Raw genomic sequence first — 22,674 nt, 5'->3', positions numbered from 1 at the left:
GACTCACTGAGCTGCTGAAGGCCTCGTCAACATGGGGTCAAAGCATGGGATTTGTTAGAGCCTGTCTCCTCTTCACTTTTTACCAGACAGGTGGGATAGCTCAACCAGAGATATCACCGTTTAAACAAAGCTCTGTGTTCTATAACAGGGTCTTTTGACTGAACAACCTCTGCAGTAGAACATGAACTTCTACTTTAAAAATGCTCTCTCCAATCGGTTCCCTTTGAGACATAGTGAACGCAATCCAGTGGGCTTTCGGGGTGATTTAAGAGCTCACATAAAGATTCAGCACACTTTGACACTATTTTTAGTGTTGGTCCAACACAAGTGTGTGCTGGACCGCCCAGGAGGAGAGCCTGTGGGATATTGATATAATCACATCTAATTCAACATCCCTGTAGGTGGTAGACGTGTCAGTCCAAACCAAGAATGACTTCTGTTTCTGTTCGATAGCTGCCAAATACTTTCAACAGCGTACAAAACATGCTGATTACAATTATAGGGAAAAGAGCATCCTGTGAGAGAGTGTGGCTGTTTCATAGGTTCGTCACAAAGGGAATACAGGTGCATGCCATGCGTCGTTTGTATCCTCTTTCAATCTACATGGAAATTCCCTTGTGTCCTTTCTGTAATATGTACTATAAACCAGGGGGTTGGACAGTTTCTTTTCAATTGCTTTCTCTCTCTGGTTCTTTGTGACAGGCTCTTTGTTATGTTGATAGTTTAGGGGGGTTAGACACATGCAGAGATCTGTGTAAGGCAACAGGTCAAACATGGCGGAGGAGCCAGTGGCAAGTGACTGATACTACCCCTCTGCCAGAGAATCCCAGCTCAGAGAGAAAAGAAGGCCATGCTGAATTACCAGGCCTTGGCAGGAACTTTCCAACTCTCCCTCTACATCAGTGGGCCAAAAACATATAACATACATTAAAGAGGAGAACATGAAATCAATAATTAGGCTTGGACGCACAAATGCTCCACAACTGTAAAAGCCCGGTAAGGTCAAAGCCCCATCTCAATGAAATAATAGCGTTGCATTTAACCTCTGTTCAAAACAAAGTTCAAATTGAACAAGTGCAAAATTACACGTATGAGTGACTAAGGCTACCATTTTCAACTTGCCTCAATGGCCACTTGGCAGGCAAGTCTTTCCCACAGTTTCCTTCACACCCCATCAGTCAACGAAGTGAGCAGAGTAGGTCTGACGCGAAAGGGTCAATGCTACGCTGTGCATGGTTGGAATACAAAGCAGCTGGGATGAATTTAAGAGATGTGCCTCTTCTGGAAGAGAAAACCTGATGGTCAGGGGAGGAGCCAATTCTCTGTGTTTATGTATCTCCTTCATTTATCTCTTCAATGATAAACCAATCACTGGCCTTTGTGGGTGTGGTGGCAACAGATGAAGCTGATCATTGAGATGTATTTTCCTCATAGCATCTAAGATGCAAAATTAAAGACAAATCCAACCAGGAAGATTTGAATTTGGTTTAAATTAACTAACTTGCTTTGCATGCCACATCATTGAATGGGAATGCAATGAGAGGGTAACGGCTGCCAATAAGAATGCAGTTCCACTAAATATGATGGCCTCCCCGCATGCAAAGCCATGGGAAATGGATATTGTTTTACTTCCCCAGTGCAGCACCTGCAGTGTAGCCAACTACTCTCCCATATCCACATCTCTCCCTTTCTCTCCACTTCTCTCTTTCCACCTCTCTCTCTCCATCTCTCCATCACTATCTGTCTTTCTTTCTAGCGCTCTCTCTCTCTCTTTCTCTCTCAACTTCTCTCTCGCTATCCACCTCTCTCTGTCTTTCCATCTCTCTGTCTCTCCACCTCTCTTTCTGTCTCTCCACTTCTCTCTCTCCACTGCTTTCTCTCTCCACCTCTCTGTCTCTCAACTTCTCTGTCTATCCACCTCTCTCTCTGTTTCTCCACCTTTCTCTGTTTCTCCACCTCTTTCTGTCTCGCCACTTCTCTCTCTCTCCACTTCTCTCTATCTCCACCTATCTCTCTGTCTCTCCGCTTCTCTCTCTCTCTCCACTTCCCTCTGTCTCCCCACCTCTCTCTCTGTCTCTCAACTTCTCTCTGTCTTTCCACTTCTCTGTCTCCACTTCTCTCTCTCTCTCCACCCCTCTCTGTGTCTATCCACCTCTCTCTGTCTCTCCACCTCTCTCTGTCTCTCCACTTCTCTCTCTCCACCTCTCTCTCTGTCTCTTCACTTCTCTCTCTCTCTCTCTCCACTTCCCTCTGTCTCCCCACCTCTCTCTCTGTCTCTCAACTTCTCTCTGTCTTTCCACTTCTCTCTGTCTCCACTTCTCTCTCTCTCTCCACCTCTCTCTGTGTCTATCCACCTCTCTCTGTCTCTCCACTTCTCTCTCTCCACCTCTCTCTCTGTCTCTTCACTTCTCTCTCTCTCTCCACTTCCCTTTGTCTCTACACCTCTCTCTATGTCTCTCCACTTCTCGCTCTCGCAACTTCTCTCTATCTCCCCACTTCTCTCTGTCTCCACTGCTCTCTCTCTCTCTCTCTCTCCACCTCTCTCTCTGTCTCTCCACTTCTCTCTCTGTGTTTCAACCTCTCTCTCTGTCTCTTCACTTCTCTCTCTCTCTCCACCTCTCTCTCTGTCTCTCCACTTCTCTCTCTGTCTCTCCACCGCTCTCTTTCACTTTCGATAGTACTCAAAGTCAGGGGCCAACCGGAATCCCAGAAAGATCATTAGCAGCAGCCATTCTGAGCCCCTTTACCCAGACCACTGAGCTGGGCTGTAGCCCAGTGAATAACAGCCTCCCTCGCCCATTCCACACAACGAGGTGTCAAGCCACCCTTATTATTCCCTTCCATTCCCTTGGACTGCATGCTTATTCTGCCTGTTCTGACGCTTTATCTAATGATACTGCTGACATAGAAAGTGAGGTGGTGAAAGGGGCCTCATTCTGACAGCATGATGGATGCCACAAGTGACAACCTTTTGTTTCAGTAAAACACACTGACATGCCGGCCCTGCACAGGCAAAATGCAGAGGGCAAGGGGAACAACTTGTTCACTTGTTCTGTGTCATTGAACAAACAATGGCGGTGCCAGAACTTGTTTCTTTTCCAGGTTTTGTTTCACTGTAGATGAGGTTTGTTCTGTGTGGTTCTGTTTATATGCTGTGTGGTACTGTTGATACAAGCACCCAAATCTGTTGAAAATTATACTCTACTGATGGAATTAAACTTAGTTCTGAATTCAAAGTACCTCGTGTTTTGTCCCTCTCTGAATAGTTGACTTGGCCCAAAGTGGAAGTTTATTCTCTATGTGCCAAAAATATCAATAAAACCACCTTAGTCACCCATCCAATCTGGTAAAAGCACCTGCTTACGGAAACACAACATAACTCTGCGATCTATCTCTGCAGCGGCAATGTTTCCATCCTATTGAACTGCTACTACAGTCGGAAACACAACATAACTCTGCGGTCTATCTCTGCAGCGGCAATGTTTCCTTCCTATTGAACTGCTACTACAGTCGGAAACGCTGCTCAAAATGCAATTACGCACTTGGGCACCCGCACTTCCTTTGGAGAAATAACTTCCTGCCTTTTCTTTCAGGGATTATTTCTGAGAGTAAAATATAAACCTAGTTAAAGCATTTAGACTAAACAGTAATCATCTGCTTTTTATGTCCTCCAAAATGGATAGTATGCCAAGATTACATGTTTATAAATGTATTTATATTTACTTGTTAGGTTGTTGTTGTTGTTTTTTATGGGGGGGGATTTCCATTTGTTGATATCAATATCTAACAATTTTACTCTCCGATGATTTATGTGGTTACATACTTCAAACAAATATCTATGATGTGTTGTTCTAAACAGTACAAATATGTCATTGTCATGGTTGGTGTCAACTCATTCAATTCATGAGATGAAATACTATTCAATTCATGAATTGAAAATTGTCCATTATTTTTAAAGGAGGGTGAAGTTAATTAATTCAGTGATTTAAATGTTAATTAATCCAAGGCTAGTCAACGTTGATGAGTATTACAATGCATTTTGATATAAGTGTAAAATATTGTATCATAAAACAAAGTTTTTTTAAAATTAATTAGGCCAACACATTGTGGTTATATTTTTCCTAAAAATCTGTATTTTGGTTTTGATTTACGTTTTGCATAAATCATTGCAATGTGTAGCTAATCAGCGTTTGGTTTTATGTAAATAAACTGACTATGCCATTCCATTTTTGTATGGTGGTTTGGGTGATAAAAACAAAGTTTGGAACACGGACCAGCCCTCACTTTATTAAATTCAAATCATTCAATTAAATAATTTTCAACAAAATCCATTTTTTACATCAACACAATAAGTTGGTTATTGGCGACAACATTTGATATACATTATGCTGACTTTTTCAAATTGGTTGATATACCTTAATTAATTCCCCTCCTCACAATTACTGTGGTTTTCCCATTTTGAATCGTTATCAGATAGGGCATATTTGAACAGGGTAATGAATTCACTGGTGTAATTTACGAATGCATGGTGGATTAGTTTTATTTGACACAATTAAACGATTTAAAAATAACTAATTAGCCAAAAACAATCGGTGGTTTACAAAGCCTAATTCATATTGGATCAATGTGAGATGCTTAAATTGAATTTGAATTTAAGAACTGAATAATGACTATGCGTAAAATGCGTTTTTCAAGGCATAATAAGAAACCTGCGCAATCACACAAAATACTTTCGATCATTATGAGTCTTGCAATTTAGAAATTACATTTAAATCTCTAAAAAACAAAACGTTATAGCGCAAAGCTCTGGGTTACAAGGGTAAATAGTTGACTTACCAACACATTCGTTTGCCTCTCTTGCGGTTGCGCGCTGCCAAGGACGGTCATAATGGAAAGGTTTGCACCTGTCACACTCCGGCCCCGCGGTGTTGTGCTTGCACTCGCATACCAGGTTTCCTTCCCTATCTTTTACGCACTTTGAAGCGTGGCCGTTGCACTTGCACCGCCCGCCAACCTGCAGGTCTGATACCGCGTAAAAGTAGGAATCTCTAGCCAGCTCCGAGTCGTCCTCGTTCTCATCCCCAAACGTATGCAGTCGGCTGAACGCCACCTTGATGTCGGTGGCTGTCACCCAGTCCTGCAGCACGGGAGAGTTGTCGAAGTCGTGCGCCGAAGGTCTGCCATCCAAGGTGCTGAACGCAATGAGCCCACCTGTCAGCGGGTGCATGTCCGTGTGAGAGTCTGTGCAAATCGCCTCTTGTTCGTTCTGCTTGGTAATTGCCGCCTTATTCTGCTTGTTATACATCTTCTTACACTGGGTAGAGTAGAATTGGAAAGGAACCCAGGATTTGCCATAGTCCATTGACTTGAAGATAGCCATAGATTCGGGTCGGGGTGAACAGAACTGCAAGCTCACATAGGTGACCTCAAATTTTTTACCCAAAGACAATGTGAGCGTGACGTTCTGAGGATACTGGACATAGTTTTCTGACTGCCAGCAGGTGAGGTTATGAGGGTTGTTGAGATCAGTTAAATACGCGGGTGGATGAGTCTTCTTTGGGTCCCCTGCATCGCAGGTGTGGCAATCCCTAGTCCTCTCCTCATCCTTCTCGGTCACGACGCAGTACCTTGAGGCCGGGGTTCCACAGGTGCTGGAGACGCGCACGTCCTTCCCGAAAGCAGAGTTCACGAAATCGGGGATGCACCTCCGGGGGTTGCCGTTCTCATCATAGCATGGGTCTGGAGGGGACGACTGGGCAGCAAACATACTCATCCCATAACCTCCAAGAGCCCCCTTAACCACCAGAGAAATGGCCACCGAGGTGACCCAAACCTCTGAAATCCTTATCATTGTAATCCGTGCTCTTTAGTGTCACTTGCGCTGAAATGTAGTCGTAGAAAAAGAGACATATTTAAGATGTTTGTTACGTAGATTTAGAGGAACATTATCATGTCATGCATTGCAAAATGAATAGCCTATAATATATATCTATATATATATATGTGACCCTCTATATATAAATGCTATTTAGCCTACATCTGAAATTATCCATGGTGAAGACAAACAAGCAGAATACCATTCATACATGTTAATATTAAATCAATAGCCTATGTACATTTCTGTGTTTTGTTCTCCACACATAAACAGATGAAACACAAACAGTCATGCACATGTATGTGAATGAAATCATCTTACGAGACAAAGAAAACTCCACAGAGGACACTAACTCCGAATAACTGTTCAGCCTGGAAGAGAAGTGTTGTAAAACTTAAGAATATAGAGGGCAGCCTACTCTCTTTTTACGCACGAAATTCTACCGCTAGTTTGCCCTTTTCTGTGTTTCTAGACATAAATTGGAAGGACCAGCTCGCTATTAGCTTCCCTGACTCTGTCTTCCACTCAGTCACACCTCTGTCTACCTCTGTCTCTTGTCTGTCCCATTCCCTTTCTGACGCTCTCACTGTTTGAACAGAGAAGTGAGACCCTGTTATCCAGCAGAGCTTGAGGTCATACGGAGATGCTCGCAGAGCTAAAAGAAAGAACAACGACATCCACTGGTGTGTAACAATAAATGATAAAATATACCTCAACTCAAATGTATTTGAAATATGTTTGTATTCAGCTTATTACATCATATTATTAAAACAACAATGATATTAGGATTTTGTTTCTTATTATTTCAATTATTCAAAGATCACACAGCTGGCAGGTCCAATTGCAGCGGCGGCAGGTAGCCTAGTAAAGGTAGCCTGGTAAAAATCGTTGGACTAGTAACCGGAAGGTTGCAAGATCAAACCCCCGATCTGACAAGGTAAAAATATGTAATTCGGCCCCTGAACAAGGCAGTTAACCCACTGTTCCTAGTCCGTCACTGAAAATAAGAATTTGTTCTTTACTGACTTGCCTAATTAAATAAAGGTAAAATGACGAGTTTTAGACAACTTCAGTGTTCTTCTCAAGTTACCACCTGTGCCACAACAGGATAGCAGATGCAGGTATAACTGATAAATAATAATACCAAAACAAGTTTACATCGAATCTCACAAAAGTGCCAATACAACAGGTTTCATCTCAGCCTTAACCGTCTTATTGAAGTCCTTCTGTAGCATACGTTGTGAAATGTAACGATAGAAGTCCCGCCAAACTTCAGTAAATTATACGCAAGCAGCGACATCGTGCTGTGGCGGGAAGTACTGTTACGATAAAGGAATTCATAGTAATCTATCCTTGAGACATTACTGCTGACTGTGTCCGCGTTTGTTGGCTACTCTGAAGCTCAGTAAGCTTGATTGGGAAAATGGAAAAGAATGGGCCAAAAGCAAACCACATCCATTTGAATGTTCCACACATTTCCCATATTGAAAAAGTGTCATTTGTGTGGCAATTTTTTTCAGATACGTGGTCATGGCTAGAAGGAATACAACTTTGATCAAATAAAAAATTTTTAGCTAACCTTACCCTTTTCCTAACCTTAACATAATTATCCTAACCTGATACGTGAATTATCCTAACCTTCTGCGTAAGTTCTCCTAGCCTGCCATGAGAAGTCAAATCTGGCAAAGCGGTATCCCATCTAGTTAAAACCCAGATATTGAGAGGAGCGAGATGCAAAACTTTACTCTCACACAGTCACACGCAGCGCATGTGCAAGGGTTCACTTCACGCTGCTCATAGCTTATTAGCCAGGGCACCAAAACAGCAGAGCAATTGAGCCTCGCACTTTAACACTCTTAGTTGTTGCGGAAATTGACACACTGCTGGTCATCACTAGTTACCACAGCCACAAAATTAAACTTATGGCTAAAACATGTCCTATATAGGACATCTATATCATGTCCTATACAATCGTATTTTAAACCTTACCGTTGCGTTAACCCTAACCTTAACCACACTGCTGTTATACCTTACCCTAACCTTAAATTAAGACCAAAAAGCAAATGTTTGTTTTCATGAATTTTTAAGAGATAGACAATTTTGACTTTGTGGCTGTGCTATCTTGTAGATACCCACTATGCTGTTCATTTTCTGCATCTACTTCATATGTCGTGTAGCTGGGTCTAACTTTAAGGCTTCAAATATGTTTTACAGTTTCAGTAGACCAGAAGTTGTTAATGTTATGCCATTTTTCAGACATTATAATCTGTCCGATACTTAGATAGAAGTAGGCCTACTTAATTACTTTGACAAGCTGTCAATCTCTTGACAATATGTCAAATGAGGTCAATTAATTTGAAATGCCCTGCCCTCATACCACCACAATGCCAACTACCTCCTCAACATGACTTTCATTCAGTTCCTGTTTAGCTACACATGCTCACTTGACTTTGAATTTGGATCATCTATTTTCGTTGGTCTGTGGCAGCACACACAGTGAAGGATGTGGTCACTGTATTCGTGTCCCTTCCACTGGTGAGCCACAGCTGGATGGAAAAAAATCGCTGGGATATAAAGCACTACTGAATGACACATACCCTTCAGGACAGCTGCAGGTAAGATTTAACAATCTTCACCCAGTGTCTGGTCTACTGCTTTGATAAAATGTCAACAGGTCCTTTCTCCTAGAATAATTTAGACATTGTGTAAGAACTTGATGGTGTATGTCTTGACTCAAGACTTGGGAAAGGAAAATAATTGAGACTCAAGTTTTGAGTTTAAGCTGTAGTTGAGTGTGTGTGCAGTGTTGCTACCCTCTGTACCCAACAATAACACTGATCTCACCTCTGGTGCAAACCAAGATCAGTCGCTTAGATTTCTTAGAAAATGGGCCCATTTTGCAGAGGTGTGAAATTTCTAAAACTTCCAAAAAACGTTGCTGCAAAAGCAAAGTGTTGCTAAAGCCTTCCGTTTCCTGTTCCTCTTTCAACATATCATCCACAAAATCTGTCAACAACAGTCTTAACCAAGTCACAAAATGATTGTTGTGGTGTTGCTTCATGTACTCCAACACACTCAGTTATTGTTGCTCCCAGTACAGTGTTGTTGTCCCTGTGTTATGTGGGAGTCCTCCGGCCGGCACCATGGATCACAGGAACAGTGTCACAGGGTGACACCTGCTTCCTCTGCTGAGGTTGGAATTCTGGCCAGAGCCAGTACAGTAATGTCAAGTAGAAAATTGTCAGTAGAAGGACCTTACGGAAGAGCTCAGAGACTTTCAATGTGGCACCGTCAGAAGATGCCACCTTTCCAACAAGTAGGTTAGTCAAATTTCTGCCCAGCTAGAGCTGTCCCGGTCAACTGTAAGTGTTGTTATTGTGAAGTGGAAACGTCTAGGAGCAACAACGGCCCAGCCGCTAAGTGGTAAGCCACACAAGCTCATAGAATGGGACCGTTGAGTGCCGAAGCCCGTAGCATGTAAAAATCGTCTGTCCTCGGTTGAAACACTCACTACTGAGGTCCAAACTGCCTCTAGAAGCAACGTGTTCGTCGGGAGCTTCATGAAATGGGTTTCCATGGCCGAGCAGCCGCAAACAAGCCTAAAATCACCATGCGTAATGCCAAGCATCGGCTGGAGTGGTGTAAAGCTCGCTGCCATTGGACTCTGGAGCAGTGGAAACACGTTCTCTGACGTTATGAATCATGCTTCACCATCTGGCAGTCCGACGGACTAATCTGGCTTGGCAGATGGCAGGAGAGCGCTACATGCCCTAATGCACAGTGCAAACTGTAACGTTTGGTGGAGGAGGAATAATGGTCTGGGGCTGTTTTTCTTGGTTCAGGCTAGGCCCCTTAGTTCCAGTGAAGGGAAATCTTAATACTACAGCATATAATTACATTCTAGATGATTCTTTGCTTCCAACTTTGTGGCAACAGTTTGGGGAAGGCCCTTTCCTGTTTCAGCATGACATTTCCCCCATGCACAAAGTGAGGTCCATACAGATATGGTTTGTCGAGATCGGTGTGGAAGAACTTGACTGGCCTGCACAGAGCCCTGACCTCAACCCCATCAAACACCTTTGGGATGAATTGAAATTCTGTCTGCATGCCAGGCCTAATCGCCCAATATCAGTGCCTGACCTCATTAATGCTCTTGTGGCTGAATTGAAGAAAGTTCCCGAAGCAATGTTCCAACATCTATTGGAAAGCCTTCGCAGAAGAGTGGAGGCTGTTATAGCAGCATAGGGGGACCAATTCTATATTAATGCCCATGATTTTGGAATGAGATGTTTGATGAGCAGGTGTCCACATACTTTTGGTCATGTAGCATACGTGAAAAGCTACCATCAAGTTCACACAACAGAACTGTAAATATGGTACGTGTGCACAGGAAAGGTTTCAGTGAGTAGGGCAATGTAATTTTATTATTCCATGTCATCACATTCCTGCCTTAAAGATACACTTCCGGGATCTTCAGCACAACAAATATGTAACATATTGCACAAATTGGATTTGTAACATATCACACAAATTGCTACATTTGTATAATACTGCATCATACAAATTGCACAATTCCTAACATCACACGAAATAGATGATGCCGTACACAATTGGATGACATAGTACACAAAAAACAGGGACTCGTTTTGGCTCGTGAGCATCACTTTCAAAACTACTGGCTGAAATGATATAAAGTTTCAGAGTGATCTTGAACTGCCATTACATCTAAATATCTCCTCATCTCATGTAGGGTATGAACTTTACCCTCGGAGTGCTTCCTTAGTCACGTTCCAAGTAATCATAATAGGGAGGCTCTTTTCCTGTTTGTTTTGCCACAGGTGGCCCTCAGTTTCCTATTGACATCTCAGTCCCTGTTGCATGGCAACAGTGGCAGGGCTGCCTTTGGACCCCAGCTGTACTTCACAATGACATATTCCTGTCTGCACACATGAAGAAAGAGACCCTCCAGGTTAAATATAGGGCCCCATGGGGACCCAGGTCTGTGTGAGAGGTCACAGCAGCTTTACTCTTATTTAATATATGCCCAATCTGATCATCAGTCTGTGGATTAACAAAGAGCCAGGGGAGTTCACACTGCTGAAACATGGAAGTGTTCTTTTCTGATAGACTTCTCCATCGCCATTTATTTATTACAGCTTTTAGCCATCCACAGATCAAACACTTGTGGTTGCAAGTAATTAAGAAAAAAACGGCAATGTTGTTCAACTACTGAAAATCCTGTGATGCTTTTGCAGGAGATGATCTAAGATGGAGCACACCTCGTGCACAGAGGACCGTATCCACCACGCCCTGGACAGGTGCCTTTATGGTCTGGGCCACAGCTCTCCCAACACACAGCCCTGGAACGGTAAGCCTCATCACTTAGATTTACTGATCTAATGTTCTTTGAAAAGCACATCTCTTAAGAAGGAAGTTCAATCATCTCAAAATCCAAATGTAATATCCGGATATGATTAATCAGTGTGAAATTTCACCACTTTCACATCTGAATGTTAATGAATGTGGTACATCGGTTATGCAGTCAATCATGTGTGTTTTCATTCATAAAAAATACTCACATTGTTGTGAAACAGTGTTAAAATGTTGGGTCATCTAGTTTCGCCATGAGTCAAAGGGGAAATGAAAGAGGTGACACATGGGGGAGGAGGGGGTGAGGACATAGCTCACATGTCAAATAGGAAATTGAGATAATTTCTCGGGAATTTCAAGGGCCTAGTGACTCAAAAGAACACATGGTATATGAAGCATCAGGCTGTAACACAGCACTCCAGAGTGACAATCAAGCAATAAGGCACAAGGGTGTGTGGTATATGGCCAAGGGCTGTTCTTACATACGACGCATCGCAGAGTGCCTGGATACTACAATATACCTGGTATATTGGCCATATACCACAAACCCCCGAGGTGCCTTATTGCTATTATAAACTGGTTACCAACGTAATTAGAACAGTAAAAATAAGTGTTTTGTCATACCCATGGTATACGATCTCATATACCACGGCTGTCAGCCAATCAGCATTCAGGGCTGGAACCACCCAGTTTGTAATGCGATATAAGTACTTTACATTTGTCCACACCCACTTAAATAAACTCGTATTAAATATGGACAGCACAGTGTCAATTTTATGTACACAGTGTGATTGTTTGGATTTGACCACCATTCCTACTGAAAGGGGAAGTAAGAAAGTATATTTGTCCTACATCGTGTGTTTGTCTGTGTGTTTAGCTGGCCTGTGCATAAACCGCTGGAGTTTAGAGGAACTAGTGAAGCGAGATCCACAAAACTTCATCATCCTACTGCAGCAGATTCTGAGGAAAACTAGGGAGGTATGGCTCTCCATGTAATGAACTGTTCTACATCTGTGTAATTTACTGTAGCTGTAATGTAGCTGTAATGTAAATGTAATGGAGCTGTAATGTAACTGTAATGGAGCTGTAATGTAACTGTAATGTAGCTGTAATGTAACTGTAATGTAGCTGTAATGTAACTGTAATGTAGCTGTAATGGAGCTGTAATATAGCTGTAATGTAATTCTATATTCTGTAGGTTCTAGAGCAGTCCCAGGATGAGCTGGTGGTCCCACTGGCTCTCCTGTTCTCTTCTACTCTTCTGCAGGTGAGCCCAGATACAGTAGACTGCCACACCACAGAAACTCATCAGAAACTCATCATCACCAACCATGACCAGAAACCCACGTGTGGACAGTCTCAGACCAGTCCAATGTAGCGTAGTTCTCCGATGATCCAGTAAATATCTCTCCTCTGTTTCAGACCCCTCACTTCTCCCCCGACTCTGGGGTGCTGCAGGATGCCTGTGAGGTGTTCCACTGTTTCCTGTCCTGGCCGGAGCCCTGCTGCAGCGCCAGCCGTCACCTGCTCTCCCTCATCCAGCAGGAGCTCAGGGCACCAGGTATTGAACCCTTGACTCTATACAGCCTTCCTGTTGGTATGGGTCTCATCTCATCTGTCACTTGTCACTGTCCTGATTCAAGTTCCATTTTCTTCCACATGGTGGCACTATTGTCTAAACCAGGGCTCTCCAACCCTACCATCCTGTAGGTTTTCGCTCCAACCCTAATCTAGCACACCTGATTCTAACAATTAGCTGGTTGATAAACTGAATCAGGCTAGTTAAAACTGGGGTTGGATCGAAAACCTACAGGAGAATAGTTCTCCAGGAACAGAGTTGGAGAGCCCTGGTTTAAACAATACAATACAAACAATACCATCACTTATACTGTATTTCCACCAGGTATCTCATTTCAAAGACTATTGAGAGAAGAACAGGGCTTGACCACCACCACCACCACCAATCACTCCAAAACTATGTAAGTCAACACAGACTATCCGTGATTAAATCATTCAACATCGCCCCAACTTGAAACATTTAAACACAAACCACTGTTCTCCTCTTTGTTGTGTGTGTGTGATCATAACTTGTGTGTGTGACTGTATTAGGACGGTATTGTTAATGAGCCCAGGCGAGGATGTCCCTCCCGAGCTCCTGTCTGTCTCTGAGCAGCTGAGTGGTGTCTGTCACTCCCAGAGGGACACCTCCATCACCCTGATCAAACATGCCTTCCAGGCTGCCCTGGGGACCAAGTACCCCCTCCAGATACTGCATCATGCACTGCAGGTATGTGTGATTATATGTGATTCCTAAATTATGTGTTCACAGTTCAGTTACTTCACCTACTGTCACATAGGCATTTCTATATGATTATCTGTACTCCAGGGTCATAAATTACATTTTTACATTCACCATTTTCTAGCTCCTTAATTTACTGTATTTTTGGTTGTTCATTTTGGATTTATGCATATATGCATTATGCATGGTGCACCAACACTACTGCAGATAATCTGTAACATACATATACTGCTAGCAAACAGGTTATACAATATCTGTATTTGTCAAACAGTCAAAAGGGGCAGAGGATCTGGAGCAGCTTGTGACTGCAGTAACAGAGGCCCTGGAGACAGCAGCCTCTACACACGACCCAGACGCAGCCAGAGAGAGTCTATTGCAGAGCCTAAAGAGGCTGGTGGAGAGCATTGGCATACCCCCTCCAGACTGCCATACAAGCCCTGGTGAGAGAACTTTACGACATGCTTCATCATAATCTCACCATCTGAGGCGTTCCTGGAACAGATAAGCTGGTCTACTTTGGGCAAACAGGACGGACTGGAGATGATTAGAGATAGACAGATGAGGAAGTCAAATGAGTAATAATCTGAGAAACTCACAGTGTCACATACAATGCTTGATCATACTTGATCTGATTAGTCTTGGATCTTTCTCTTATTATTAGAAAAGGTCCATACACTGACGCTGCCCTTAGCCAAATGTCACATGTACTCCTGGGATAAGGACAACTTCGGTAATGAGCTTCTTTCCCATTGCTTCTTTCTCCATATTCAAGACAGTATATTTCAACACCATACTGTAAAATCTGTATAGCCTTTGTGTCTGTGGACTGTTAATGATGTAATTCTGTGTATTCGTTCAGACATTTTAAATGACCTTCTTCAGAGTGAGCTGGACCAGCTCCCAGTCTTTAACCTTCCCACAGACAAGGGAGAGGACGATGATGAAGATGAGGAAACAGAGGAGGAAACAATAAAGAACCGATACACAGACCACCGGATCTCCACTGTTTCCATCTGCTCCAAAGACTCTATGTTCTCCAGCTACTCCCTGTCCTCCAGCTTGTCTGTGCCCTCCACCCTGTCTGAGTCTTCTGGGGTGGACAGTGACTTCAGCGAGGACTTGGAGACAGATGACGGTCAACCAGAGACCAGGAGGAGACCAAAGTCAAAAGTCCACCTCAGCCAGCGTTTCTCCATGCTCTTCAAGTCCCAACGCAGCTCCTCCCTCTGCCGACGCGCACAGAGCATGGGCTCCCGTGGTGATGTCATTAGAGACGGCCCATCTGGGGCGCTGTTCAAGCGCTCCAAGTCATTGCCTAGACAGGTCCGCCTGCCCCGCCTGCCCCGCAGTTCAGGGGTGCCTGCCCCCACCTCAGATGGGCCGTTTCCCCAGAGTCACCACGTGTGTGTCCGGAAGAGGGCCATTCTGAGTTGTGAGGAGGGGGATGGGGTGGAGATGTCCACCCTGGTCAGGGTGGTAGTGTTTGGGGGGGACCGGGAGGCAGGGAGGCTGGCCAGGGCCTACACTGACCTACAGCAGAGGGAGAGCAGGTGTCCTCGCCTCACCAGGGCCTACAGGCTGCAGTTCTACTTTGTCCCTGTGAGGAGAGGGAACCTGGGAGGTCCAGGAGGAGTGTCCATAGTGCCTGAGGGGCACCTAGGGAGTCTACTGAAATGCCCAACATCTACGGTGAGAATACCCAGCTTCTTGATTCTTCCAGAAGAGGACAAGAGCATTATCTACAGCTGACTTCATAGTTGTGTACAGAAGACTAAAACATTATGATGTGCCATTAGATATGACAATGAGAGCTTATAATCTCTTCCTAACCCTAACATTGTACAACTTATCTTATCTTTGCTGTCACATCCAGAAGTCAAATGCAGTTATACTTGAGGACAGCACCACTGACATCGCCCAGTTGATAGGCATGACTGACCCCTGGTACAAACAGAGCGTGCTCAGTCTCCTCAGCCTGTCCTCTGATGTCCTGTGCCAGGTACCACAATTACAACTTCACCTGGGTTCCTTTTCAAACAGACCATCATGTGTCCTTTAATTATCCTAACTGGGGATTGTATTTCTATATGAATGTAATTTCCCAGACGACTTCTAAAGTGGATTGTGACTCAGATAGCAGCTCCTCTGAGCGCGTTCTCCTCCTGGCAGACCTGGTGCTGTATTACTGTCGAAATGCAGCACAGCCTGTTCTGTTACAACTCTACCAGGCTGAGGTGAGCCCGGTCCTACTTTAACTAATATATACAGTACCAGTCAAAAGTTTGGACACACCTACTCATTCAACGGTTTTTCTTTATTTGTACTATTTTCTACATTGTAGAATAATAGTGAAGACATCAAAACTATGAAATAACACATATGGAGTCATGTAGTAACCAAAAAAGTGTTAAACAAATCTACAAATGTTTTATATTTGAGATTCTTCAAAATAGCCACCCTTTTCCTTAATGACAGTCTTGCACACTCTTGGCATTCTCTCAATCAGCTTCATGAGGTAGTCACCTGGAATACTTTTCAATTAACAGGTGTGCCTATTTAAAACTTAATTTGTGGAATTACTTTCCTTAATGTGTTTGAGCCAGTCAGTTGTGTCGTGACAAGGTAGGGCTGGTATACAGAAGATAGCCCTATTTGTTCAAATACCAAGTCCATATTATGGTAAGAACTGAAGGTCAGTCATTGCAGAAAATTTCAAGAACTTTGAAAGTTTCTTCAAGAGCAGTCGCAAAAACCATCAAGTGCTGTGATGAAACTGGCTCTCATAGGGACCGCCACAGGAAAGGAAGACCCAGAGTTACATCTGCTGCAGAGGATAGAAATTGCAGCCCAAATAAATGCTTCACAGAGTAAAGTAACAGACACATCTCAACATCAACTGTTCAGAGGAGACTACGTGGATCAGGCCGTCCGACCGTGAAGCATGCATGGAGGAGGAGGTGTGATGGTGTGGGGGTGCTTTGCTGGTGACACTGTCTGTGATTTATTTAGAATTCTAAACACACTTAACCAGCATGGCTACCACAGAATTCTGCAGCGATAACCATCCCATATGGTTTGCACTTAGTGGGAATATAATTTGTTTTTCAACAGGACAATGACTCAACACACCTCCAGACTGTGTAAGGGCTATTTGACCAAGAAGAAGAGTGATGAATTGCTGCATCAGATGACCTGGCCTCCACAATCACCCGACCTCAACCCAGTTGAGATGGTTTGGGGTGAGTTGGACTGCAGAATATAGGAAAAGCAGCCAACAAGTGCTCAGCGTATGTGGGAACTCTTTCAAGACTGTTGGAAAAGCATTACAGGTGAAGCTGTTTGAGAGAATGCCAAGAGTGTGCAAAGCTGTCATCAAGGCAAAGGGTGGGAATCTAAAACAGAATATATATTTTTATTTGTTTAATACTTTTTGTGTCTCGACTTCCGCCAAAGTCGGTCCCTCTCCTTGTTTGGGTGGCGTTCGGTGGTCGACGTCACCAGCCTTCTAGCCATCGTCAATCCACTTTTCATTTTACATTTGTTTTGTCTTTATTTTACACACCTGGTTCCAATTCCCCAATTACATGTTCATTATTTAACCCTCTGTTTTCCCCATAGGTTTTGTGCATGATTGTTTTATGTATGTTCGGTCCGTTATTGTGGGCTCGGTATTACGACATGTTATTGGAATATTTGAGTAAAGTTACTTGTGTTATTCATCTCTGCTGTCCTGCGCCTGACTCCTCTGCACCAGCTACACCCAGACCATTACATTTTGGTTACTACATGATTCCATATGTGTTATTTCATAGTTTTGATGTCTTCACTATTATTCTACAATGTATGAAATAGCAAAAATAAAGAAAAACCCTTGAATGAGTAGGTGTGTCCAAACTTTTGACTGGTACTGTATTTCAACACTGTATTCAGATAGACTGTGAAACATTGTAGGATACAAGGAAATTCTATACAGGCATATCTGTCTACACCAGTAAATGGATGATTGAGTCCACATGACTGATGTTTTTCACACAAACACGTGCATGCCATTCAAAGTACTTTCAATTATGTGTGACATAGCTGACCCTGGCTGGGGGAGAGAAGAGAAGAGAGGTGTTTATCCATTCCTTGGAGCTTGGACACACAGCAGGGACACGAGCCGTCAAGGCCATGGGTGAGTTTGCCCACCTCGAACACGCACGCATAGGCACACTTATGCATGCACTTGCACAAAAACACACACACCACTCTCAAAGGTTATTTAACAAAACATGCCTGTGTTTTATTCTAGAATCTATATGTGTGTCTGTCCTTCTACTGTAATATCTAGTCATGACTGCCTCTGTGTTACAGGTGCAGCTAGCAAAAGGTTTGGGATTGATGGAGATCGTGAGGCCCTGCCATTAGCACTATATATTGTTTATAACAAGGTATTATTTAGCACTTTTTCAAAAACACAATTACAAAATTACTTGAGAGACATTATTTTCCAACCCTTCCATCATTCTATTTTAGGTTTTTGTAAGTGGGAGGAGTCAAAGGACAGAAACAGACATGGTTTGCACCTCAATAAACTTGAGGAAAGCCTGCAAGAGACCTCAGCAGCTAGGTATGTGGCTTACCGCAAGCTTTGAAGAAGATGAATTGAGAAAGATGAATACAAAAATAGATGTAATATTTTACACATATTTAGTCATATTTTTCTCTTGACATAACTCCCATGAAATGTTATTTTAATCTTGGTAGTTCCTGTGCAGTTGTTAGAAAATATGACATGAACTACTCAAGATAATGTGTTTGTATCTAGATTCTAAAATGGAGAGTCTTCACTTGACAATGACAGAGGTGTTGAAGATACAGAGCTCCAAATCCAAGAAAAACTACAATCAGGTGAAATAGAGACACATTGCTTGACACCTGGGCAGAAGAGACATAAGCAACCGCTTAGGGCCCCGCGGCCGCCTGGGGGCCCCCAACCCACAAAAACAATATATAACTATATATATATATATATATATATATATATACCAAATAGGGATATCTTCTAAATATATATATATATATATATATATATATATATATATATATATATATATATATATATATATATATATATATACAGTACCAGTCAAACGTTTGGACACACCTACTCATTCAAGGGTTTTTCTTTGTTTGAACTATTTTCTACATTGTAGAATAATAATGAAGACATCAAAACTATGAAATAACACATGAAATCATGTAGTAACCAAAAAAGTGTTAAACAAATCAAAATATATTTCATAATTGAGATTCTTCAAAGGAGCCACCCTTTGCCTTGTTGACAGCTTTGCACACTCTTGGCAAGCTTCATGAGGTAGTCACCTGAAATGCCTTTCAATTAAAAGGTATGCCTTGTTAAAGTTAATTTGTGGAATTTCTTTCCTTCTTAATGTGTTTGAGCCAATCAGTTGTGTTGTGACAAGGTAGGGGTGGTATACATAAGATAGCCCTATTTGGTAAAATACCAAGTCCATATTATGGCAAGAACAGCTCAAATAAGCGAAAAGAAACTACACTCCATCATTACTTTAAGACATGAAGGTCAGTCAATGCGGAACATTTCAAGAATTTTAAACGTTTCTTCAAATGCAGTCGCAAAAACCATCAAGTGCTATGATGAAACTGGCTCTCATAAGGACCGCCACAGGAACGGAAGACCCAGAGTTACCTCTGCTGCAGAGGATAAGTTCATTAGAGTTACCAGCCTCAGAAAATGCAGCCCAGATAAATGCTTTAAAGAGTTCAGGTAACAGAAACATCTCTCTGAAACTGTTCAGAGGAGACTGTGTGAATCAGGCCTTTGTGGTCAAATTACTGCAAAGACACTACTACTAAAGGACACCAATAATAAGAAGAGACTTGCTTTGGTCCAAGAAACACGAGCAAAGAACATTAGACTGATGGAAATCTGTCCTTTGGTCTGATGAATCCAAATTTGAGATTTTTGGTTCCAACCACCATGTCTTTGTGAGACGCAGAGTAGGTGAACGGATAATTTCTGCATGTTTGTTTCCCACCGTGAAGCATGGAGGAGGAGGGGGTGCTTTGCTGGTGACACCTTCAATGATTTATTTCAAATTCAAGACACACTTAACCAGCATGGCTACCACAGCATTCTGCAGCGATATGCCATCCTATCTGGTTTGCGCTTAGTCCCACTATCATTTGTTTTTCAACAGGACAATGACCCAACACACCTTCAGGCTGTTTTAGTGTCACGCCCTGACCATAGAGGGCTGTTTATTCTCTATGGTGGTTGGGGCATGACAGTGACTAGGGTGGGTTATCTAGGGGAATTATAATTCTATGTTGGCCTGATATGGTTCCCAATCAGAGGCAGCTGATTATCGTTGTCTCTGATAGGGGATCATATTTAGGTAGCCATTTCCCCCATTATGTTTGTGGGATCTTGTGTTTGTGTAGCTGCCTGTGAGCAGCCCAGAACGTCATGTTTCGTTTGTGCTTGTTTGTTTTTGTTTGGTGAGTTTCGATTTATTAAAATATGTGGAACTCTACGCACGCTGCGCCTTGGTCCATTCATTAGGACGAACGTGACAGAAGATCCCACCACCAAAGTACCAAGCAGCATGGCCAGGAGGAGCAGGGATCCTGGGCCCGGGAGAAAAGGGAGTGGAGGACATCATGAACATTGGGAGGAGGTTATGGCAGGGGACAAGACCCTGCCATGGAAGCAGACGGAGGCAGCGAAGGAGGATCAACGACGACTCCGGGGTTCACAACCAAGACGCAAGCATGAGAGGCAACCCCGGTGTGGTTGGCGGAGCCAGGTTTCAGGCCAGAGCCAACTCCCCCCGCACTCGCTTTAAGGAGCGTGTGACCGTTCAGACACCATGTTATGCTGTGATATGCACTGTGTCTCCAGTGCGCATCCACAGCCCGGTGCGCTCAGTGCCAGCTCTCTGCACTTGCCGAGCATCCAGCCAGGACAGTTTGTGCCGGCTCAGCACTCCTGGTCTCCAGTACGCCTCCTCGGACCAGGATATCCTGCGCCGGCTCTGCCTTCACAGCCCAGTGCGTCCTGTGCCAGCGCCCCGCACTTGTCAGGCTAAAGTGAGCATCAAGCCAAGACAGGTTGTGCCAGCTCTACGCTCTAGACCTAGACAGTGCACCTCCACAATCCAGTACGTCCTGTGCCTCCTCCCCGCACTCGCCCTGAGGTGCATGTCATCAGCCCGGTGCCACCTGTACCGGTCCCACACATAAGGCCTCCAGTGCGGCTCCACAGTCCAGAGCTTCCGGCAACAGTTCCCAGTCCAGAGCTGCCGGCGACAGTTCCCAGTTCAGAGCTTCTGGCGACAGTTCCCAGTTCAGAGCTTCCGGTGACAGTTCCCAGTTCAGAGCTTCCGGCGACAGGTCCCAGTTCAGAGCTTCCGGCGACAGGTCCCAGTCCAGAGCTTTCGGCGACAGGTCCCAGAGCTTTCGGCGACAGGTCCCAGTCCAGAGCGTACGGCGACGTTTCACAGTCTGGAACCTCCTGAGACGGTCCGCGGTCTGGAGAGTTTTCTCTTAGTACTGTTTATCAGTCACTAACAGTCACTCAATCGTCTAGCCAGCAACTTGTAATAATCATTGTCGAATTCCGACCCATTGGCCACATTGATATTGTTAGTCACTCTGACTCAGATATCATATTAACATGGCATAATTCATGGCAAGATGTGTAGAAATGCAGGAAATTCGCTTAAGAAAATTACAAAAATGTTTCCCCATCCTATGGGGAAATGTGTAGAATTACAGGAAATTAGATCTAAAACTGGCAATTGTTCTCTCCACCACATGGCACAATTTGTAGAATTGCATGAAATTACAGATATAGGATCTTAATTTGATGACTTGTTTGTTGCTGAGAATTGTCCAAACAGCACAGTTCATGGAAATTGTCATGAACAGTGGCTTACCTTGACTAACTCGTGTCCCTTGCATCCTTGACCTCTCCCCTCAGCAGATCTCCAGGTCAGAGGTGAAGGTGGACAAGGTCCAGGTGAGTGGTGGCAGTGGGATCACCTTCCCTGTGTGTCTGGACCAGGATGAGAAGAAGATCATCCAAAGCGTCATCAGGTACTGTATCAATTAAACCAACCACAGGCCTGATAATGTGCTGCCAATATACAGTATATTACAGAATGATTTTCCATGACATGTTGCTGACCCAATAATTATTCTGTTGTGTGTAGGTGTGAGGTGTCGTTGTGCTGTAAACCAGGCAGCGGTTCTGACTGGAGGTCTCACAGGAGCCGGCCTGGTCAGGTCCAGCCACTGCACCCCTCCTTCTGCTCCCTGCTCTGCCTGCCCATCACCTCCTTCTGTGGCTCTCAACCGTCATAAACCACTGGACTAGGCTACAACGTTCCTCTCCTAAACCACTCAGACATGAACACCCACATGATGTTCTGATAATAATGTTTTCCATTTAGCATGAAGCTTTTATCCAAAGCAACATACAGTCATGTGTACATACATTTTATGTATGGTCCCGGGAATCAAACCCACTACCCTGGTGTTACAAGTGCCCTGCTCTACCAACTGAGCTACAGAGGAAGTTGTATTATTTTGCACATCTGGTGTTCTGTGTACTGTAATAGTCAACTCAGTCAAAAATATTTTGGCTGCATGATCTTTTCTCCTGTTTTATTTTTTGACAACCTTGAGTGGATGCCTTGTGATGCATTGTACTTGTGTGAGGATGTCTAGACTAGACAAAGGGGATTTTACTGTTGTGGTGCTGTGAGAAAATGTGTTTCACTCAAGATATTGTACAGTCCCCATGGGCTTCCATGTGCATTGCTAGCAGTGCACTGTACATTTTCTGTCATTCTTATCATGTCTGAATATTCATTCATTGAAATGTTCTCTATGCTATAATGTCAACATTTCATTTTTCAACTACGAATGACCCTGAGGACTCCTCAGTTCTCATTGACAAGTGTATATCATGAATAAATACATATATTTATTGAAATAAAGAAAACATATTTAACAGGATTCCACACTGTTGAATTTCTTTCAGCTAAGCAATAATATAAAGGAAGTGAACATTGGGTCGCACGTCAGCCTGCCTACATATTAC

General features: G+C 43.5%; 2 protein-coding genes across 4 annotated transcripts in view; one reads left to right on the top strand and one right to left on the bottom strand.

Moving 5' to 3' along the window:
- LOC112234493 (netrin-1) overlaps positions 1 to 6,476 on the bottom strand; it is a 39,142-nt gene extending 32,666 nt beyond the window's left edge. The window contains exons 1-2 of the mRNA XM_024402646.2: positions 6,197 to 6,476; positions 4,837 to 5,881 (exon numbers count right to left, since the gene is read on the bottom strand). Of these exons, the coding sequence (XP_024258414.2) occupies positions 4,837 to 5,851 (1,015 nt within the window). The 5' untranslated portion in view covers positions 5,852 to 5,881; positions 6,197 to 6,476. The remainder of the gene's footprint in view (positions 1 to 4,836; positions 5,882 to 6,196) is intronic.
- Positions 6,477 to 8,299: 1,823 nt separating this feature from the next.
- LOC112234602 (phosphoinositide 3-kinase regulatory subunit 5) lies at positions 8,300 to 22,586 on the top strand. Of its 3 annotated transcripts, none has more exons than XM_042327637.1 (18): positions 8,300 to 8,490; positions 11,131 to 11,243; positions 12,123 to 12,223; positions 12,444 to 12,512; positions 12,668 to 12,806; positions 13,149 to 13,224; positions 13,355 to 13,532; positions 13,816 to 13,984; positions 14,206 to 14,274; positions 14,404 to 15,233; positions 15,421 to 15,543; positions 15,650 to 15,778; positions 17,625 to 17,718; positions 17,898 to 17,974; positions 18,060 to 18,153; positions 18,352 to 18,434; positions 21,550 to 21,665; positions 21,782 to 22,586. In XM_042327637.1, exons 2-18 carry the CDS (start codon positions 11,144 to 11,146, stop codon positions 21,930 to 21,932), a joined length of 2,598 nt encoding a protein of 865 aa, XP_042183571.1. In that variant the 5' UTR covers positions 8,300 to 8,490; positions 11,131 to 11,143; the 3' UTR covers positions 21,933 to 22,586. The 3 variants fall into 3 exon arrangements, with proteins under 3 accessions (XP_042183571.1, XP_024258580.1, XP_024258579.1); XM_024402812.2 differs by having other exon boundaries at positions 15,418 to 15,543; positions 21,553 to 21,665; XM_024402811.2 differs by having other exon boundaries at positions 15,418 to 15,543.
- Positions 22,587 to 22,674: the final 88 nt, after the last annotated feature.

This window comes from Oncorhynchus tshawytscha, linkage group LG09 (assembly GCF_018296145.1).
Source record: "Oncorhynchus tshawytscha isolate Ot180627B linkage group LG09, Otsh_v2.0, whole genome shotgun sequence".
NCBI lineage: Eukaryota > Metazoa > Chordata > Actinopteri > Salmoniformes > Salmonidae > Oncorhynchus > Oncorhynchus tshawytscha.
The sequence above is the reverse complement of the archived record's forward strand: the minus strand, read 5'-3'. Positions and strand labels throughout refer to the sequence as shown.